At 39.0% G+C, this 23435-nt stretch overlaps 1 protein-coding gene across 3 annotated transcripts; it reads right to left on the bottom strand.

Annotated features, from left to right (window-relative positions):
* Nucleotides 1-91: 91 nt before the first annotated feature.
* plgrkt (plasminogen receptor, C-terminal lysine transmembrane protein) lies at nt 92-17983 on the bottom strand. Of its 3 annotated transcripts, none has more exons than XM_033647305.2 (5): nt 17649-17983; nt 17303-17404; nt 4319-4449; nt 3441-3550; nt 92-2333 (listed from the first exon to the last, which is right to left on the bottom strand). In XM_033647305.2, the coding sequence occupies exons 2-5, from the start codon at nt 17381-17383 to the stop codon at nt 2206-2208; spliced, it is 450 nt and encodes a 149-aa protein (XP_033503196.1). In that variant the 5' UTR covers nt 17384-17404; nt 17649-17983; the 3' UTR covers nt 92-2205. The 3 variants fall into 3 exon arrangements, with proteins under 3 accessions (XP_033503196.1, XP_078018134.1, XP_033503195.1); XM_078162008.1 differs by having other exon boundaries at nt 17753-17983; XM_033647304.2 differs by having other exon boundaries at nt 17841-17983.
* Between the last annotated feature and the right edge of the window lie 5452 nt (nt 17984-23435).

Raw genomic sequence — 23435 nt, 5'->3', positions numbered from 1 at the left:
TATAGAAGTTATCGGCTTTGGAGCTTTGCATCAAACTAGCATCATTTCACAAAATGTGATCGGAGAAGACGAAGACTTGGCAATATTTCTTTTTATTTATTTATTCAAATATAGTTTCCATGATGTCAAACATGAGTTAAAATTATGGTAAATACATATTGCATAAATATCAGCACCTTGTAATATTTTACATCCACTGAACACAAATGTGGTGATAAAAATAAAACTTACAGGTGCACCAATGTTAACCAAACCTTTGTTATAAAGCTCCTTAGCACTAAAATTCAACCTTAACAAATTAACTCTCAGTTAAACTGATGAAAAGTTTCAGGAATACAGTTTGAAGTCATAACAATCTTCTGCTGTCAGGACAAATGACTTTACAATTAAAATTTGATAATAAACTTTTGATCACTGATTATTGCTTTGACAGCGAGTGAACCTGCTTGGCAGGGCGTATCAGATAACTAATGTAAAACCCAAAAGCTAAGCATCAAATTAGGGAAAACACAGAGCTTATAAGCCAAACTACAGCTGCAAAACGTGAATATTGCATTTGCACATGTCAGCTTGCAAGAAAATATACACCGATGAGATTTCCTTGTTGTTTTGTGTCTGCCCAATGTGCAATAGCCAACTGTTGGCTGAAACATCAGCTATATGTCCGCCATGACCTCAGACACTTTGAGAGTTATGTGAGGCTTCTTTCTGCCCTCTAGTGGTCAAAAATCACTTAATGCTGCTTTTAATATGAACATGATTAAAAAGAATAAACACAACTTGTTTAGATGTACGCTGTGTCCCAGTTTCATGCTATATACTGACGCTAAGCTGCATTTTAGTATGTGGTGTAAGCAAGTAACAAAATGAAGTCAAACCAGACAGCATGCATACTAGACATGGTTGCTTGTTGAGCATCCTAAGGATGCACACAATTCTCCCACAATGAAACTTGTAAAGAAGGCAAAGCTGTGTTAGCTGGTTATAATAAATTGTGGGTGGTGGTAAGCAAAATATTAATTTTTTTAATGCTGGCTGAGGGACATTATGTCCTGTCTAAACCTTAAAAAGCTCCGCTACTTACACCTCTTCATAACTGGACACCATGCAAACAAGTGGACATCAGATTATTTAGGTTTTTCCCAGAGAGGATGTCCTAGTTTCGCAAAGCTTTGTGCAGCGGCAAACTAATTTCAGAACAACAGTAAGCCATTCCTGAGGCTTGATCAGGGCTTGATAGGGCCCCTGTATGTTGTTGTTACATGTAGTATATCTGAACATTTTCAGGCTCCATCCACCAGGGTTCACTCGCTTGCTGCACGTTAAGAAGAGGTCTAAATTTGCGACTCAAACACCATCCTCCAAAATGTGAGGGGACCCTTTCTGACTAAAGAGTGATTAACTTAATGTCTTTTTGTCTTTCTGTTGATGTCTGTCAGTAAAAAAAACTCTATAGTTTAAAATCCCCTTTCTCTCATTAATTAATTTAATCTTTTTTTTAAAATAAAACCCAACTTCCAGCCCATTCTAGTGTAACTCCAAGACAAAATACTCTTTAATAGATACATTTTGGCTTGTAGATGGGGTTAGTGAGGGTGACAGATAGAAATCAAGCATGCACTTTGTTAAATTGACATATCTGTTGTGCTCTCCACAAATTTCCTGTGTGTATTTTGTTCACTTGTTTAAACACTAATATGACACATTGTGATGTCTCTTTGTGAGGTTTGATTTGGCAGTAGCTTTCCAAAGTTGCAGATACATACTATATCATTCCCTGGTGGCATAATTTGGTAAAGTATGTTCATAAATCTATATGGTAACTGGTAAAATTAGTTATATATTAGTATGTAGTACCCACTGTTTTGAATTGGTATGAAGTCTGGATTTGGGACACAGCTGCAGTCTTTATTTCATGATATACCACAGTACTGAAAGTGTATTCCTGACTAACTCAAGTATTTTGTTTAGCTTAAGTTTATGTGTTTGGCTGCTGATGCACCTCTAATGACAATACTCACAAAAATAACAACATCATAACATCATATCAAGACTAATTTGACTCAAGGTCCATGATATAGAATAAGTGCAAACCATAGACGCAGTAATGTCAAAAAGGCAGTTGGTATGAGACAAATAGGCAAAAGCAGAATAGGTGAATGCATTGACTGGACGGTTATGATTTTATCTCAAATAACCAACACGTCATTTCTCCAGGAAGGAGGCGAGGCTGCTTCGAGCACGGCGGGCTTTCTCTATGCTTTCAAAAGTCGGAGTCCCGTGAGGTAAGTCCAGACGGTCATGTTCGGATGTCATGATAGCCTCAGCCTCACCTGAGGGTGTAATGGGAAAAAAATACAGTGTGTTGTACTGTGACAAATGGATGTCTGTGAAACCAATTATTTTTGTCCCACACATGCAGTAGTTGTGTTATGTTCTCTTTTTAAAAAATCCACCTAATTTATTATGGAGTCAGCTTCTGACTTTCAAGGTGAGAACTGACGGCAGAGAACAAATGGAGAATTGGAGGTGAGGTTCATTATAATTGAAGTATACCTGTTATAGTTTTACTTACGTGTATGTTGTAGAGAAGTAGAGTGCATTTACATGGATATGAATAATCCCGTCTATGATCAGGTTTTTGGAGTATCCCTTTAATGTGTTTGAGCATGAAAACACCATGTCCAGTTTTCAGAAACCAGGATAAAACCTTATCCCACTTATGCGGAACCCGAATATGTTACCTCGAGTAAGGACAAAGCACCTGCTAATTGGCTGTTGAAACAGGTGGTGACGTGCTTTACGTTATAAAACCAGCCGTGGCCAACTTGACCAGCTGAGCTGCAGGTGACACCATCAGCTGGCTTGAGTTGAGCTCAGACAGTCAGTTCACACCACTTCTCTACAACGTTCTAAAAAGGTTTCATCACGTTGCGAATCTTTGGTCTGAACTGGGCTTGAGAGGAATGAAAATAAACCTATTTCTCTGTGGTAATGTAAACACCATATTCTGAATATGATCAGAACTGGGATAAGCCTCATAAACAGGTTATTCATGTCCATGTAAATGCACTCATAAATGAATTTAACATAAACTTTGCTACTTCTTACTGTAAATGTTAAATTATCTTGAGCATCCATGTGTGTATTTTCTGTGTGTAGCACAGAGGGGGCTGCAGCTACACTTTACTGTGCAATCCTGTATTGGATTATGACAATATTGAAAATAAAACCTACAGTATTGTGTTTTAAGCTGCAGTCTTTGAAACATAAGTCCATGTCTGTTAGTCAGGATTTAAAAGACTTAATGTTTCAGTGATTTCACTACAAAAACATGATTTTACAAGTATGTGAAAATCAAAAAGATAATGTTTGTTTATTTCTGGCCAGCATAAGAGCTTTGCTCATGTGTGGTAATGATGATAACGACTTAGTCCTACCTCTCATGCGATAAATAAGTGTTCCATAGGCGCTGTCCATCTGGTAGGTCAATATGAAGCCAAGAGGGACGATGGGAGCCAATAGGGCCGGTTTCTTTCTTTTAATGGCACTGAAGAACAGTATAGAGACAAAGAAATGAACATCTTAGTATTTTTCATTATGATAATATGATAAAAATGTAAATAAAAGCACTTGGGTAAGGCATACTTCTATTTTAGGCCACAAAATTATATGTGATTTGTCATCAATTTGCAAGAAATACACACAGTATTACAGGAAGCCATGATGTTGCCTTTCTGGAAGCTAATTCGTGCAAATGTAAAACAATAAACTGTGAAATGTCAAGTGAATCAGACTCATGACCACCGCGTTACAGCCATTTCAATGTGTCATGCTGCTGTAGCGCCACCTCAAGATAGCTTGTAATTTTTAGTAGGACTGTAATTGCTACACAATTAAACTCGATGTGACATCTGTGTTCAAACACATACAACACCTCATACATGGAGCTGCACCAGTAAGGCTACTAGACTGTGATTAATGTAACACTGACGCTGTGGCGACTCACAGCTGTCATATACAAGCTGATACAGGTTGTTCTCTCACTGTGCGTTATTACTGGTGTTTGTAAGTGTGTGTTAGAAACAAGAGATCATCGCTGAGTGTGTCTTAAAGGGACAGTTCACCCCAAAATCAGAAATACATCTTTTTCCTCTTACCTGTGGAGCGATTTCTCAATGTGGATTGTTTTGGCGTGAGTTGCCGAATGTTGCAGATATCGGCTACAGGTATTTTTGATTTGGCTTGACCTGTCTTTTTAACGTTAAATAAAATACCCCCGAGCTGACCTCTTGGAGCAGTTGTTTACAATACTCACCCAACAGTAAGTCCAAATGTAGCCACGGCACAGAAAGTCCCAAAGTATTTGAGAAACTCTCTGGACCAGGCAACCTGCATAGCCATCTGTCTCTCTCTCATCTGGTTCTGCATCAGGATCTGACGCTCCATCTGCGCACACAGACACGCACAAGAGAAAGGACATAGAACAGACCTTTAAAATCAAACATGGAAACTGCCTAGTGCCTCTCAATGTACAACTTTATAACATAAAAACATTATCGATCAGAGAATCAGGACCACCTTATCAAAGAAATGAAAATAACATCAGTACCACAAATCCCCAAAAAAGGTCTGACGTCAGTACACAGTTTGTCCACCAGAGAGCACTGACAAGTTGATTTTCCAAATGTAAAATGTCTCACTTAGTACATAATTTGGTCCCAATTAGCAGAGAGAGCCAAATTTAACGGATGACATGTTTGTTTGAATATTAGTGTATAAACCTGGATATCAAAGCTGTGAGGCCGACAGGCAGGCAGTCAGAGGGACAAAGAGAGGGTCAAAGGAGCAAGAGACAGTCAGTCCAGTCTCATTGTGTCCATGCTGATGAACTTCAGTCAGATGAATCTTTTTGTCTGCTGCTTCCTGTTTAATTCTCACTCAAATCCACATGCACACACATACATGTTTCGTGCATGACAACTGCTACTGAGCAGACTGAGTGACATTCTCACATAAAAAGCCTTTATTCTTAAAAAAAGGTGAACTTTTATTTCCACTTCAAGAACGTGACATTAACTCACTGAACATGCAAAGGTACAAAAAAAAGTGAGCTGATGATGCAAGTAGATTATATATAATGTAATAATAATAATAATAATAATATATACACATACACACACACACACACACACACATATATATATACACTTCTACTTCTTACGTCTGCACATTTCATACTGTTTATTTACTGTATGTTAGCCTCTTCATTACACACTGCTCATACTGTCAGTACTGTTCAGACTGCTTTTTTTTTTATTACAAAGATATCTATAGTACTGTTTTTACACACCTGTTTATACCTTTTATTCACACCTTGTGATCTTATTTAGGATTTTTTTGTGTCAGTGTGTGTGCTGTGTTCTTGTGATTTGTGTCTGTTTTTGTCATTATTGCCCCTGCTGCTGAGGACATTTTAAATTTCCCCCTGGGGATTAAATAAAGTACAGTACAGGCCAAAAGTTTGGACACACCTTCTCATTCAATGCGTTTTCTTTATTTTCATGACTATTTACATTGTAGATTCTCACTGAAGGCATCAAAACTATGAATGAACACATGTGGAGTTATGTACTTAACAAAAAAAGGTGAAATAACTGAAAACATGTTTTATATTCTAGTTTCTTCAAAATAGCCACCCTTTGCTCTGATTACTGCTTTGCACACTCTTGGCATTCTCTCCATGAGCTTCAAGAGGTAGTCACCTGAAATGGTTTTCCAACAGTCTTGAAGGAGTTCCCAGAGGTGTTTAGCACTTGTTGGCCCCTTTGCCTTCACTCTGCGGTCCAGCTCACCCCAAACCATCTCGATTGGGTTCAGGTCCGGTGACTGTGGAGGCCAGGTCATCTGCCGCAGCACTCCATCACTCTCCTTCTTGGTCAAATAGCCCTTACACAGCCTGGAGGTGTGTTTGGGGTCATTGTCCTGTTGAAAAATAAATGATCGTCCAACTAAACGCAAACCGGATGGGATGGCATGTCGCTGCAGGATGCTGTGGTAGCCATGCTGGTTCAGTGTGCCTTCAATTTTGAATAAATCCCCAACAGTGTCACCAGCAAAACACCCCCACACCATCACACCTCCTCCTCCATGCTTCACAGTGGGAACCAGGCATGTGGAATCCATCCGTTCACCTTTTCTGCGTCTCACAAAGACACGGCGGTTGGAACCAAAGATCTCAAATTTGGACTCATCAGACCAAAGCACAGATTTCCACTGGTCTAATGTCCATTCCTTGTGTTTCTTGGCCCAAACAAATCTCTTCTGCTTGTTGCCTCTCCTTAGCAGTGGTTTCCTAGCAGCTATTTGACCATGAAGGCCTGATTCGCGCAGTCTCCTCTTAACAGTTGTTCTAGAGATGGGTCTGCTGCCAGAACTCTGTGTGGCATTCATCTGGTCTCTGATCTGAGCTGCTGTTAACTTGCGATTTCTGAGGCTGGTGACTCGGATGAACTTATCCTCAGAGGCAGAGGTGACTCTTGGTCTTCCTTTCCTGGGTCGGTCCTCATGTGTGCCAGTTTCGTTATAGCGCTTGATGGTTTTTGCGACTCCACTTGGGGACACATTTAAAGTTTTTGCAATTTTCCGGACTGACTGACCTTCATTTCTTAAAGTAATGATGGCCACTGGTTTTTCTTTAGTTAGCTGATTGGTTCTTGCCATAATATGAATTTTAACAGTTGTCCAATAGGACTGTCGGCTGTGTATTAACCTGACTTCTGCACAACACAACTGATGGTCCCAACCCCATTGATAAAGCAAGAAATTCCACTAATTAACCCTGATAAGGCACACCTGTGAAGTGGAAACCATTTCAGGTGACTACCTCTTGAAGCTCATCGAGAGAATGCCAAGAGTGTGCAAAGCAGTAATCAGAGCAAAGGGTGGCTATTTTGAAGAAACTAGAATATAAAACATGTTTTCAGTTATTTCACCTTTTTTTGTTAAGTACATAACTCCACATGTGTTCATTCATAGTTTTGATGCCTTCAGTGAGAATCTACAATGTAAATAGTCATGAAAATAAAGAAAACGCATTGAATGAGAAGGTGTGTCCAAACTTTTGGCCTGTACTGTATATCTATCTATCTATCTTATATTGTATATGTCTACTGTAAGGCTGCACAATATATATATTTTTTTTCTTTTAAATCGTCATCATGATATTAACTCCCACAATAAACACATCCCAAGAGACTTCAATATTGCACTCAGGGATTTTTTGAGTTAGTTGAAAGAATATCAGTATAAAACTGCACTTAAAAATGTAACTATCTTGTATTTTTTATTGGTGCCTTTTCTGTTCAATGTTTATTAATAAACAACATGAAAATAATTTCACTTCATTTCTTTTTTAATTTTACAAGCAATTTGTTATATTTTAGTAATATACTGAATGGCAGAACTGAGTGCACTCTATATCGCAAGTAATACCGCTGACGTAATACTCAACATTATGGCATATTTTCCTCATATCGTACAGCCCTCATCTAGCATAATCAAATCTTCCTCTTACTATTAATTATAATAATTAAAAATAAGAGGAAGATATGGCTATTACTATTTAATATTTATATCACTACTTGAAATAACTCGTCACACTGCTTTTTGCTCCTTTGGTTAGATGCTTGACTGCACTTTTATTGACGTAGTGCCTGTACTCTGTGCAATGACAATAAATTTAAACTTAATTTAATTTAAAAAATATGGCCTGTAAAAAAGAGATTAGTAGAAACAACATCTATATTTGAGGCCTGCATATAAAAACATTTCTCAAACACAATGACTGATTAAATGAATTTAAAAAACACCACTTAACATAACAGTTACAAGCAAATAACTTAACACTGAAAATAATTGTTGAGGGCATTATACGACAAAACATGCACTTCATACATGTTACACACTCACATTAATGGTCAGTATTACAGTACACTTACTGTAAAGCTTTAAAGAACTCTTTAAGAATTAGAATTTGGGCTGCTGTTGATATTTGAGCCAGTCACAACGTTTCAAGAAACTGCAAAACCTCTACACGTAGGTAACAGAGGAGAACGAGCCATTTTAAACTGGGATATAAGGTGAAGGAGCCTCTGAATGAACAAATCAGAGTTGATTTGGTAATGCTTTATGAGGGAGTTGGCTTCTTATAGACCAACTCCCAGCATTAAGTGTGCTTAACTTGTCGAGCAGGATAATGAGGGGAAGACCCATCAGTCATCACTCCCTCAGGGCCTGACAGTAGGCATGAGGAACTGTTTCCAGTTATTAGCTTTTCATTGATGGAAATTTGCCAATCAGTTAAATAACTAATATATTTCACATTTTTACAATAAAAAGTGATTTGTGTTGATTTTACAGAATAGTAGATTATATTCTGCTGCCTCTACTGCTCTTTTCCAGCTCAACTTCACTGGGCATCTTTAATAAAAGAAACTGTAATAGCTCCAATCAAATCCTTTGTCAGTTAATACATAACAGAACTCGTTTTCTTCTTGCTGTGACCATGTAAAGGAAGTCAAGTGGAGTGACTGGCGTCTAATAAATGCCAGTAGCAGAGGGAAAGCTAAGTTGTAAAATTAAGAAAAACAGTTAAGGAGGTTTAAGCTGCAATCATCGGGCTGAGACGTCACTGGCAGGTAAGACTATAGTTAAAGACCCTTCCGCCAAGAGCAATCAACTCTTAAAACCTAATCTAATTTTGTTTGTAAGCATGCTGTTAGACTGATTGTGGAGAGTTATTCAAAATTTGTGAACATCAGAAGCTAATTTTAGTGAAACACCACTAATGAGCACAAAACATAGAAAATATCTATTTGAAATGATTTTGTTGCATGTGAACACAATTGTGTGGGACAAACATCACAACTTCCTGCGAGTCTGCTCGCAGCAGTTGGCGATAAATGAAGCTGGGATCAAGGGGTCAAGGGGTTCCCTGCGGGTCTAAAAACAGGCCAAAATGGAGGTTATTTTAACCTGTATTCTTTCTAATGGCCAGCGGGGAGCGTCAACACTCAGTACAAAAAGAAGTCTAATTGTATAGAGTGCTCCAGGAATGAGTCCTAAAACCCAGTAATGAGTTAGCATTTAAACACTCCCGGTTCCCTCGTCTCAAAGACAGAGTGTTTTATTGAATGGGGTTTTGGTTAAATGCTTGAAATAAGTTCTGTTGTTAACACAAGCTTAAGAGACTTTATTTTGTGACATAAAATGCGTCACTAAATACCCCAGTCATGAATTTTCAAGCTTGTGAACAGTTTCTAAATGAGACTACAGGACATCATTGTGCCAAACACGGCTTTACAGCCTTGTGGTGGCGACGTTACAGTGATGCGACCATGGTGTACTTCCTTTATAGCCTAATGTCAGCCTCTTACTTCTGGTGTATTTAGGCTTCAGTAAACATAAAAATGGTGTTCATTTGTGAAGATTATCTTGCTTAACGAAACACGTTTGTTTCTTTAATGTTTGTCACCGAGCTTGTTTTCTACAATAATCGAAAATATAATGGAAAAATCCCATAGGTTTTTTGATGAGGGAACTTCAGTGTCAGCCTACAATTATTCAACAAAAGAATATTTAGATTAAACAATCAGTAATAAGCAGTTAACTAGTTCGTTTCAGCCCAACCTCATTTATATAGTGTACACATTTAAGGTGAAACCATTACAGGAAAACAAGCCATAGATATCACTCAGTCATAAGCTGGGAACAAGAGTGTGAATTTTCGTGTTGACGTGAGAAGTTTCTATGTACATTTTGCCACTTTGTTCATCGTGAAACTTGGAAAAAACATTTGTAATTCATTACTGTAATAAAAGGTGACTACAACTGCTACCCTCTCTCATAAAGAGGAGGCCACAAACTCGTCATATTCAAGAGAAAGACTCTGGGTGGAGTCGGTAATGGAAATCACAGGAACGTCTGTGAAAAAGTTTCAATAGAAACCAAATGCAGCAATTGTTGTTGATGAGTCAAGAGTTATTACAAATCAATTAGACCCCTATCTAAGGACAGACAGGGGAAATAACCCACAATTATATTCCTCAGGAGTGAGAAATGTGTAATGAGAAGTTTCTAGGGACATGGGGACGTCACCTCTCGTGAAGTCATCCCTTCTCTCATGTGGGTTGTTAAACAGGAAGTAGACCAGAGATACTGGATGTCTGGTTTAATACTAACTATCATGAAATCACTTGCTTACATGGCTATTTTAAAGAGAGTGTAGAATATTCCAAATGAGATACAAATTAGATGAAAATGGTCTTGCCACTTGGTTAAATAGCACCCCTCTCACTGGCTAATGAAAGGTCTGCTTGATGATGCATTTAAGTGCACCATACAGACTACAAAAATGACTTCTTTAGTCATAGATAAGCTTGTGAATGGAATGCTATTATTAGGGCTGAAACTAATGGTTATTTTCATTCGCGACTGATCGGTCCCTGAAATGTAAATTTTTTAAAAGTAGAGGGAAAAAACACTCAATCACAAGAGTCCAAGGCGACAGCTTCAAATGTCTTGTTTTGCCCAATTTACTCTATAAGGATATATGAATTATTCACACACCATTCACACAACAATGACAGCAGGCCACCATGCAAGGTGCTGGCCAAACATCAGGTCAAGGAAACTTTTGCCTTTGACACTTTTGGCTACCTCCTGAGCAACAGCTACCCCAGAAGCTTACCACAGAATGCTTGGTAATTTTTTCAATATTTTTTGCTGGAAAAAAAAAAAAAAACAAAAATCACTGAAACGATTAATTGATTATAAAAATAGCTGACTGATTTTCTAATAGGTATGGGCAGTATAATGGTATGACCTTGAACACTGCCAAAAATACAGTTGCCCCTCTTTCTATCAAACTGATAAGGAGATGTTGTATTAAGGCGATGTATTGTAGTACATGAAACGCACCACCAGAGGTCAGTCTCTGTTGGTGCAACAGCCAGCTGAGCTGAGAGAGATGGCGACTGCAAGTGTTGGGGATAACAGTACAGGACTAGCAAAACAGAAAAATACTTCTGCCCCTGTTTGGGAGTATTGCCACACATAACTTTATTTTGAGATGACTTATTCCAACTACAAAAGCAGTTTATTAGCCACATGATTTTATTCAACACATCATCTCTTTTTAGCCCACTGGTGTGTTGGTATTTGCCGTGCCAACAAGTATCATCAGTTCTTCCAACAGGGAGAGTGCTTATTTCCTATCTATCTATTATTCTAAGAGCCATACGTATTTAACCCCTGCAGGGCTTTTCTCAGTTGGCTAATTGCATATTAGAAACACAGCATTATAGGTTTTTTTTGTTGTTTATTTGTTTCACAAAAATAACGTCAGACACTGTATGCCCCAGTGAAATGTCAGGCGGGTATGAAGGTAAGAAAAAACATACCTCCCAAGCCTTTTCCCAGTCTAGTGATCATTAAACCGACTATTTGCTTCAGCTGTAGCTGCTGGTTACATTGGTTGTATGTCGTTCACAAGGACTCTGCCTTTTAACTTTTTGAAGTTCTGCCAATAAATTAATGTGTAAACCCTTAAGAAAGAATACTATTAATTGACAATAAACACAGTAAAAGCACATTATTCTCAGCCACAATGCCAACTCTCACTTCAAATGGCCCACACAAATGCCTTCAAAGAACAACTACAGTATTTAACTTCCACTCTCCACCACCTCAGCGTCATCAGTACTGATGCAACTGACATGGAACTAGGTTGCAGTGGTGTACCGGTTTTGAGGTATACCGTGATATAAAAGTTGACGGTGATCATACTGTGTACATTTGCTTATCTACACTGTTGAAAAATCTCCCCTTTATTTTAGACTTTTTACACATACTTCCATTGACAACATGATTTGAAGTTTCAGTTATAGTAATAAAACGTTTGTTCTACCAAAAAATAGCCCTTCAATTTTCATTCCTTTAAGGGTCATTCTGACTGATTACAATAAAAAGTTCTGTAGTACCATGATACTGTTGAATTGTGATACTTTCTGAGACGGTTATCATCTCATGAAAATCTCACACTGTTGCATCCCTACATGGAACTGACTTTGAGATATGTGGGTATCCTTCTGGACATTTAACTCAACTTTGATCAACACTCTATTCATAAACATCAATCATAAAATCACCAGCAGAAGCTCTCCACCATCCAGAAACTCAACGCCCTCCCTGTTGCATCCCACCTACCACTCTCCTTGTATCAAAGCATAAAACAGCCAGACCTCGTCTGTTGCTGCATCTCCTACTTCACCACACTCACAGTCACCAACAGGAACAAACTCATCCAAACCTCGAACACACACAGCCACTAAATCCACTTCCGACCTCACAGATGTGAACACATATGCTGTAAACATCCAAACACCATTCAATGTCATTTATTCACTTGACAGAGGAAGACAAACTTCTTAAATGTTGAAAGTTTCTTAAACAAACTACAACCGGCAAATTTAATTTAACCAGGAACTATCAGGTAAAAGAATAAGTAAACAAGATTACAAATCCAAGTGGCCGCTTTCCGCGCATGACAGGTTACTTTTTTGTGACAGACATATTTCTTTTGCTAATGGACAAGTATTGAGGGTCGCTATTCTAAACATGTCATCTACGTAAAAAGTACTTAAGGGACTTTGTATTTCTCAAGTGCCAACATGTCTGTGAACCTTGTGAGTTGTAATGGAGCAAAATTACCTACTGTTACCATTGTGAAATGTTGCTGTCATCCTCAGTTTTATATGAGGAAAAGAGCGCTAGCTGCTAGGCTAATTTATACAATGTAAAATGCCATAGGCTTGTGCTAATAACATTAGCATGTTGAATTTGTGGGGAAAATGTGTCCAGATAAAGACAAGTGTTTGTCTGTGATCGATACAGTATAGTATCGCGATATTTTTGTGTGGCAATATCGTATCATCACACTGTGCCAAGTATTATAATCAACTGCTTTTTGGTCCACTAGATACATTTTCCTGCCGCAAAAAATGGCTGTGGTGAGATGAACAGACTGAAAACTTTAACTTATCAGTTAAAACAGATGTTGACAAATTTTTCCTTTGGGAACATAATTAACAGTTGAAAAAAGGTAATAAATAGCAATGTATGGTATTGCAATACTTGGCATATCACAACATATTGGTAATTGCAATAATATAATATGACTTAAGTATCTTGATTATATTGCATTGCGGATCCTCTGGTGATTCCCACCCCCTATGAGTTACTAACCAAAATGACAAACACCACAGTGTTACCTACATCACACAGGGATGACTGTTCATTTGAGAGCAAGCTTGGACAAGCAGCAGAGGAGACAGTGACTGGAAACAGCAGTGGAGGAAAAGTGAAAGAAAGAAATGAGCCAAGATGAACTCACTCTGAAGGTGAGGTGAAAGCAATGCTGAAACGTAAGCGGGAAATTCACTGACATTTTCTAAAGGCTACAAGCGTACGCAGAGTGGGACAATAACTGGAAAGGACAATACCTGGAAAAATGATCTTCACGGTCTATATACAGGAAGATGTAACAGAAAACGAGAGAAAGAGGGAGAAACCCACATCATATACACACATACACAGACACACATAAACACATTATGGCTATTGACAATCATACCATTAACTCCAAATGACAGGAGTATTTTGCATCATTTGTAATTGCTTTGAGTTATCAAAAAATACTAAAATTGTAACAGGTTGTCCTGCAGTGGACAATTAAGGACCAAACAAGCAACATTTACATCATTATTGGTGTTTGCATTATCTTTTTAGGTGAGGATTGCAGTGGCAATAAAAAAAAACAGTGAAATAAAACAAGTCAAAAACCTTGTGGGGAGGTCTTATCTCTCACCTTTCTTTCTCACATTCAGACCCACTCAAGTTCAGTGACAGTGAAGGAAAAGCAAGCACAACCCTATTATTAGCAGCCAAGACCCTTCCTAAACAGAATATGAACAAAAACGTCATTGACGTCATTTCACAGCTGCCATTTATCCTTAGGACGTGCATCACACAAATACACCCTCACAAACGTAATGTTTGAGATGGACACTGTGGTTCACGCACAAAGCCAGCGTGGAAAAGGATCAATTAGATTTCATGATGTGACTTGAAAACAATGGCAGGCAATCATCTATGACACCTTAATGCATGGGGAGGCAACAGCGTTGCTTCACAGATATTCCGAAATTGCCAGGGTCAATGCTACTCATTAAATGTGATGATGTAAAAATGCAATTTCACTACTGAAGATGAAAGAAAGATTATTTCCTGTTACAGACAGCATCATATTTGACCATTAGCGACCCTGAAGATTCTTTTTTTGACACGCGAGTATGTTTTGTTCGGCCAAGATCGGACAGGTTAAATGTTTTAATTAAAAATTAAAATATACTGTCACATATGCCTTTAATTGATTTCAAGCAGACAGACAGATGATGGTAAAATTATAAATGTCTTATTAATTGTAGTCAAAAGTGATTCTGAGTATGAATCATAAATGTGAAACTATCTATATTAAGTAAAGTCAATTAAACAATGTAGATCCACTAGAGCAATTCTTACGTGTGCACGTAATATTTACCCGTGAGTCATTGTTAGGACCCAAATGAGGGCGCTCTGAAACTCAATTGCCAAACCTTTGCCATCATTGAATACTATTTGTCATCTGGGAGAGCAGGAGAAAATTACGGAGCAAAACACACAACAAACCTTTTGGGTGTAAGTTGGATAATGTCATTGGTGTTATGATAGTCACACATCCCACCTGCTGCTCAGCAGCTTACAGGCATAAATGAATCACAACAAATTGGCCCCAAAAAGGAGAAGAAAAAAAAAAACAATCCTTTGTTTAATGGAAATAATGAGTGCAATAAAACCTGTGGTCTCTAAATGGAAATGCTGCGATTCTAAAAAAGGCTTGCATCCCTGGTTTTGACACTGTGTGATTCAAGAAAGAAAGACAGAACACCAGGATAAGCATAGGTTTACGTGACAGCCAGATTAATGACCTGAGTCTGTTTTCTAGGAGAGAAAAAAAACCCAGCCAAAACTCCACATGGCTGGCTCTGTAGTAATTACATTAAAGTACAGTATCAATTAAATCTTAAAGCTAGATTTAAGCACAAGGAGCTTTTTAAAACAGGTTCAGTAGAGCAGGACCCATCCTAAAGTCATACCTCACCTGCAAAGTGACCATCTGTCTATCATTCAGTCATGCTGTGTTACCTTAAATTTGTGAAAGTTTGTGTGTTTTTTCACATGTCTACACTAATAATAGCGACTAACTGGGGACCACATTTAACAACAGCAAAGCTATATCAAAACATCCATTTACAAACTCTCACAAAACTTGTGTAGTATAGTCCAAGTCTCATTTATCCAGTTGTATGCTCAGTACTTCCCAAACACATGTATTTTTGCTAAAACCTTACTATGTAAAAAAGAACTGAAAGTGAAACTATGCCCTCTTCAAAGCTAAACTCTAACACTAAGGGGTTTTTAGTGAAAATCAATGTGCCTAGGAAGTACTGAGCATTCAACTGGACACAAAAGCATCCAAAAGATGAGAAACTTTACCAGTTAAAGGTCTGGTGTGTAGGATTTAGGGCCATCTGTTTGGCAGAAATTGTATATAATATGTTTTCATTAGTTTATAATCATTGTTCTTTCCTTAAAATGAGCCATTTACACCAATCAGCCAAAACATTAAAACCACTGACAGGTGAAGTGAATAACTTTGATTATTTTGTTCCAGTGCATTGTTCTGCTGGAAAACCATTGGTTCTGGCATTCATGTGGATACCACCTGACATGTTCCACCCACTTAAACACTGTTGCAGACCAAGTACCCCCACTCATGATAACAGTACTCTCCAATAACAGTGGCCCAGAAAAAAAAGCAGCAGGCCACACTGCCAACATCGCTCAGGAATGGCCCAAGGAATGTGACAAAGACCTCAAAGTGTCAACCTGGCCTCCAAATTCCCCAGATCCCAATCTGAATTAGCATCTGTGGCACGTGCCGTTACCCCACCTCACTACCTTCTCCTTCTTCTTCTTTGTGGAGTTTAACGGCGGTTGGCCACCCACCTCACTACCTGCTGGACTAAATGGATCTGCCACCAACACACTGGTGCCAGGCACCGCAGGACACTCCCAGAGATCCTGTGTCCATGCCGCGACAGGTCAGAGCCAAGTCCGATCCAAGGAGGCCCCACCTTGGATTAGGGGTACATCTGGGGTACTGCCACATCACAAGAATTCTTGAGCAGACTGGAACCTGGGAAATTTAGAAGCCAGGTCGACACCTTGAGCTTTTTGTCATGCTCCACAGGCCATTTCTAAACAGTTTGTGTGGGGAGTACTGTTGCCATGAGAGGAGTTACTTGGTCTGCAATGGTGTTTGAGTGGGTGGAACATGTCAGGTGGTATCCACGTGAATGCCAGAACCAAAGCTTTCCCAGCAGAACAATGCATTGGAACAAAATAATCAAAGTTATTCACTTCACCTGTCAGTGTTTTGGCTGACTGGTGTACATCTACATACGGAGCAGGTCCTCTCCCACGGATGTCATGCTGTTCCAGACTAGCCCAAAATGGACAACACTGGCTCGAGATAGGAGCATTTGTTGTTTTGTGTCTGTCTTGTCTGACTTGGACTATACTGCATGAGTTTTGTAAGAATTTTGTTAATGGATGTTTTGATATATATTTTACTGTTGTTAAAGTGGTGCCCAATCAATCAATAAATCAGTATGTTCTCTGTGTTTTGTAAAAGCATGCAAAGTTTTCTTCACGAATTCAAGGTAACACAACATGTCTAACTGGTAAATTTTGCAGGTGAAGTGTTCTCATTGTGTCAGAAGATACTGTGCTTTAATAGTGTGTTGCAAACTATCATATTCCTAAACAAAATTAGAATTCATCACCTTGCCACACAGTAAACACGGACAGTTGTCTGCTTTGCACAGTGGATAATCCAGTCTTGACTGGTAGGCTACAACATACATGTTGGACATTCAGATATTGGTCAGCTGGAAGATGCTTTGGTGCAAGGCAACATAAAAATGAGATACAGTCCAAGCCACATTAGACCAAGAGCAAACCTTTGACCATGACATTTACTTTCATGTTCTACTTGAGACATGTACCACATGGATGCAGGTGCATGACGTAAGCCACGAGTGTAAATGACATCTTTTAGAGTGGGTGCACATTCACTCACCTGCAGCCGTGAGTTGTGGAGCATGAATTCTTGCTGCTTTTTAAAGTTTGCATCCATGGATCTGGACATGAGAACCCCCATGGTGGCGCTGTTACTGTTGACCTAAAGACACAGTTACTCAAAGTTATGCTGCAGACAAACGTTACCACACTTACAGGCACAAATACGTTAAATATGTATTTATTTATTTGCTTCAACATGTCGGTGTTAAACTGCACTGTAGCTTTAACCGCCAGTTGACAGCTACACTCAGTCACTGTCTCGTGCTTCATTTCACTGCTTCAGCCCAATGCTAACACCGTCTAACGTGCAAATGTTGCTATTGCTAGGTGCTAGCAGTTCGTACCGTTAGCAAACGTTAGCCGACATAACGTGTGGTCCCGTGCTTGTTGGGCTCACCTGTGAGTTAATTTGGCTACCTAACGATAGGTGCTAATTTTACTAACTTACACTGACTAGCTCCCCATGCTTCACCTGACAGGTTTAGGTTTTCACCTTGAGTGGTCGCTTGGTTAACTGTAATGAAAGCTTTACATACCTAATATACTTTGACGACGGTTAGCTAAATAATGAAAAGATACTCGTCACAACAGCGGGACTGACAGGTCTTTCAAGGACATGACATTAAAACAAGAATGTGTACACCGCCTCAGAACTAACTGACTTCCTGTCTGTCGTACTGTCATCAGTTGGTATAAATAAACAGCGCACTTCCGGTTAGACTTTCAAAATAAAACGAAGAGCATGTGTCGCAATCCTAAACATGAAGGGTGCATTCCAAATGTTAAAAAATAATATTATAGGGGGAAATTTTAACCATAATGACAGCCTACCACGAATATAAGTAATTGTATATGTATATGTATAGGAAAAGACATATCATGGTGATATTTCATCAGGGACAAGTCACATTTATGATTCAAAGGCATTCATTTAAAGAAATTCAGCAACACGTGTCTGCTTTGAATGACTTAAATATTTAGTCTGAGAACATAGAGGTTGAGAACACAGTTTACGCATGCTGCTTGCGTTAAAAAAAGTATAGTGTAATGGTACTGCTTTCTATGTGCAGTCTATGGTCCCAGTGTAGTTAAATGAGAAATGACTCCCTCTGCTGGTGTTTTGGGGCTTATCCATGGTCTAATTCAGTAATAAATTATTTTACAGTCAGTGGCGCTTTTTGCATTTGTTCGCACATGTATTTGTCACAAAATTAGGAGGACTTTCTGCAGATTAAATCAGAACCATGCAGATTCAAAGTTTGGATTTCAATGGGCCCCTGGGTCATGGGAAGAGGTCAACAAAAAAAACTTTTCACTAACTTTAAAGTGATAGATAGATAGATAGATAGACAGATAGATAGATAGATAGATAGATAGATAGATAGATAGAAGTTTTGACCAAGGGGTTGCCAAGAAAAGACAATGTCTTTTCACTTACTTTAAGGAGTTATTTTACATGAAATAATGTTTTCAAAATATATAGTTTAGATGGATAGATAAATATATATCTAAGCCATTACAGACAAAAAAAAAGTTGAAAACTGTAAGACCTACTATGGGCTACACCACCCAGCACATGATAAGTGGATATAGATGGACTTTGCACAACTGGGGTCCTTCATACGTGTGAATAGACTACAATACCTTTGTGGGAAAGTTATTATCCCTGCTTTTAATTTGTTCTGACATGACTTGTCAAAGTGAAAATATTCATGTTGCAGTGATACATATCAAGCCAAGCTATCTTTTGTCATCACAACAGCTTTGGGAATTCCTGGCCAAATGTCACCTTTCTGGGCAAATAACGCCTGATTATAGCTGTTTAAGACAAAAAAACATTTAAAACTGAAAGATTTTATGTAAATACTGCACCCAGCGCAGAAAGAATGGATGGACTTTGCACAATTGGGGTCCTTAATACTTGTGAAAATACCACTATAACTTTGAGGGAAAGTTAGCTTCCCAAGCTGCTTTTGCGTTTGTGCTGACGTGACTTTTTAAAATGAAAATATTCATGCTGCAGTGATGCATATCAAGCCAAGCTATCTTTGATCATCTACGCATTACAACAGCTTTGGGAACTCCTGGCCAAATGTCACCTTCCTGGGCAAATAATCTCTGTAGCCGTTACAGACAAAAAGTTTTAAACCGGAAGACTTTTATGTAAATGCTGACCTGTTATAGGCTCCAACACCCAGCACAGGATGGGTGGATATAGATAATGAAAGAATGGATAGACCTTGCACAAGTGGGTTTACTTAAAAGGTGGATTTGTCAAAGAGAAAATATTCAAGTTGCAGTGATACATATCAAGCCAAGCTATCTTTTGTCATCAACGCATTACAACAGCTTTGGGAACTCCTGGCCAAACTGTACGTTCCTGGGCAAATAACGCCTGCTTTTCCATCTCCTTAGATTCACAACATACATGAGTCATCCTACGAACACTCCTTCAACAGCACATACAGGCCACAGCACCACAGAATACAGTATTTGTGCTGAAGGCCTTGCATTTTAATTTATTCTTCCATTTTTAACACCATAATTGACTGAAGAAAAAAATGCACATTTACTCAGATTAAGTACGATCTTTAAAGCCAGACTCACGGCATATTTTTTACTTCCTGGTTACACCCTATCAGTACACCCCCTACGGTACTGTACATAGGCCTGTTGAATGATTTACTACTGCTGGAGGGCACAGGAAAAAACAAACCTGTTTACACAAGATCTTTGTCACAAACCTTTCCTTCAGGTGTTTTACCTGCTTTATCTTAGAGAAATCTGAGTAGCGAGTTCAGATTTCCTAAGGGTTTTTTAAAACGGTGGAAATGCCACAAAAATATACTCCCTAGTCGCAAAAACATTGATAACATCAGACTTGAGCCACTATAGAATTGCCATGTTGCAAATTTTGTGTGTGACCACGTACAACACGAGGGAGCTTATAAGTGTTGATGGGAATCCCACAGAAAAATTTGATACAGTCATACTGTGCATGGGACAGACAGAAATCATTGGATGCCTGTCGCCTTGAGTATGGGAATTCCACCTGGCCCATAATTTGTGATGGAAATGATATGTAAAAGATATGTTGCGTCATAATTTGCCAGCTTTCCCAAATGACGTGTGTTGATTTGTGTGGACATGAATCTCTGTGTTGTTGGAGCATCATTTACACATCAACACCAACTGAAAATTCCAGTTTATTTACGAGACTGTAGTGGCAGCCAAGTGGTAATAGTAGCAGTGTTACTTTGTCAAGGGTGGAAAAAACTAAGTGCATGTACTTATATGTGTGTCTGTGTCCAATTTTGTGGTAACTGCACTTGAGTATCTTCATTTTCTTCTACTTAATACTTAGTCTTTTCCACTACTTTCAAAGTACTTTTTCATTCAACAGCTATGGTTAATTATAACTTAGCAGAATAAAATTTTATATAGTCTACAGAACATTAGTTTGTAAATACACTGCAGTTGTACAGATTAATCTGCCCAACAGTCTATAAGGTCATTACAACTCCACCTTAACCAGTTTCAACCTTAAAGGGGAACTACACCCATTTTCAAAATTCATACCTATTATTCAGATGGTCAGAGACAGTGAAAAAATATTAGTTATCATTAACAACTCTCTCTCAAATCCAAAAACCAGAGTGCTAAAACTCAAAATTGTGATGTCATAGGGTATGCTCCATAGATGATGAATTAGAAAAGGTGTTACAGATGACACTGAGAGCAGCCAGGGGAACAATCTGAGTATATGAGTACATATGAGCGAGTTGCCAGTTCAATCCCCGGCTCCTCCAGTCCACATGTGGAAGCATCCTTGGGCAAGATACTGAACCCCAAATGGCTCCTGATGGCTGTTCAATTGGTGTGTGAGTGTATGTGAATGGTAGCAGGTGGCATCATGTATGGTAGCCTCAGCCACCAGTGTGTGAGTGTGTGTGTGAATGGGTGAATGTGACATGTGGTGTTAAAAGTGGCTTGAGTGGTCAGAAGACTAGAGGGGCGCTGTACAAGTGCAGTTCATTTACCATTTAAACATACTGGAATTCTTAATTTAGGTGGTGTTCCTCTTTAACATACCTCTTACATGTTTACACATCAGTAGGCCTACAGTGTTGTGAAGGAACTAGTTACATGTAACAGAGTTATGTAATTAAATCATCGCATTCCTCATCCCAAAGCAGGAATTACTTCTTTAGTATATGTTTCTGAATACTGCAGGTCAGCAGAAACTTATGCACATATGTGTTTAGGGCTTTTCAGCTTCATTGCCCAGTTTAAAACATTTGTTGTTCAATTCAGTTCATCCATCCATCCATCCATCCTTCCATCCATTTTCATCTGTTTATCTGGGGCCGAGTCGCGGGGGCAGCAGACCAAGCAAAGCACCCCAGATGTCCCTCTCCCCAGCAACACTTTCCAGCTCCTCCTGGGGGACCCCAAAGTGTTCCCAGGCCAGATGAGATATGTAATCCCTCCAGCGTGTTCTGGTTCTGCCCTGGGGCCTCCTATCAGTGGGACGTGCCCGAAACACCTCCAACAGGAGGCGCCCAGGAGGCATCCTGATCAGATGCCCGAACCACCTCAACTGACCCCTTTCACTACTACGAAGGAGAAGCAACTCTCCTTCAGGATGTCCGAGCTCCTCACCCTATCTGTAAGGCTGAGCCCAGACACCCCACGGAGGAAACTCATATCGGCCTCTTGTATCCACAATCTCATTCTTTCAATCACTACCCAGAACTCATGACCATAGGTGAGGGTGGGGACGTAGATGGACCAGTAAGTCGAAAGCTTCGGCTTCTGGCTCAGCTCCATTTTCACCACGACCGACCCAATTCAAGTCAATTCAGTTCAGTTCAGTTCAGTTCAGTTCAGTTTAGTTCAGTTCAGTTCAGCTCAGTTCAGTTCAGTTTAACAGAGCTTTATTTAACCTGAAGGAAATTCTTGTGACAGAGAATGTTTCAAATTAAGCAACGCTATGTACAGTACAGAACAATTTCACATTCACAACCAGTAACAACCAGAGCAACCAGAACAACCAGTGGGTTTCCCAGGCCAGGGTTGCTCCGTGGGTTCAGCTTTAAAAACAAGAGAGTATTAAACATCTGGCAAAATATACAAATATACAAGATAAGTTAGAAAAGTGGTAAAAAAAAGTAATCAAATGTAATCATAGTACTTTGATACAGTGATTAAAACAGTTAAATTACTTATACATTTTTTTGTTGAAGATTCTCAGTTATCCAGGTCATGGTAATCATAAATGCTATATCGTAGGCAGTGCGTCCAGTTGCATACGATATAGCACTTATGATTATTACATTTTTGTAGCAGCTAACTAGTAATCTGTTACTGCTACATTTCAAAAATAATCTTCCCGACACTGAGTAATTATAATCCAGTAATAGATTGGGGCCATTCTGCTGCATGATAAGTACTTACTTTTGACACTTTAAGTACATTTTGATTCAAATGCATGTGTCATTTTAAGTACTTGTAGCAGCTTTTTTGCATATAGCCCACATGGATACCGTTTACTTAAGTACAGGATGTAAACACTTCTTCTACCGGACTGATTTGTCAAAGCTTTGGCGGTTACTGTAGCCTAAATGACATAAATACATCTCACTGAACTGTAAAACAGCTGAGCCGTGTGAAAGTGGAAACTGTAAAGTCTACAAACATACTGCTGTACTGTACACGTGACGTCACAGGGACCCCCGCGAGGGAACTGATGATCACAGAGACAGAAACAGAAACAGAGAGGAAAAAACACACAGACACCACCAAACACATCTCGCAGACTCTGATCAATTTGATTAACAAACAACTCTTGAACGTCTCTTGTTGTTTATTATTTATTGGCACGCGCAGCAGACACACAAACAAACACCTGTCAATAAAGTTTACAGGTTGAAGGTGGCGCTCTGCAGACATGAGGCTTTTGTTAACGTTTAAAGTGTTGTAAACTTGTAGTTACCAGATAAGACACCTGGGACGTCTTTCTTACTGTAAACGACGCGCACTCATACTTCCTTGTAGCCTCGCGATGTTGTTCACCCTTTCCTGGGATATGACGCGCTGCTTTGTTATTAGAAAAGTAGTAGCCTAGACCT

Source organism: Epinephelus lanceolatus, chromosome 19 (assembly GCF_041903045.1).
Source record: "Epinephelus lanceolatus isolate andai-2023 chromosome 19, ASM4190304v1, whole genome shotgun sequence".
Lineage (NCBI taxonomy): Eukaryota > Metazoa > Chordata > Actinopteri > Perciformes > Serranidae > Epinephelus > Epinephelus lanceolatus.
This window is presented reverse-complemented; position numbering and strand designations above follow the sequence as displayed.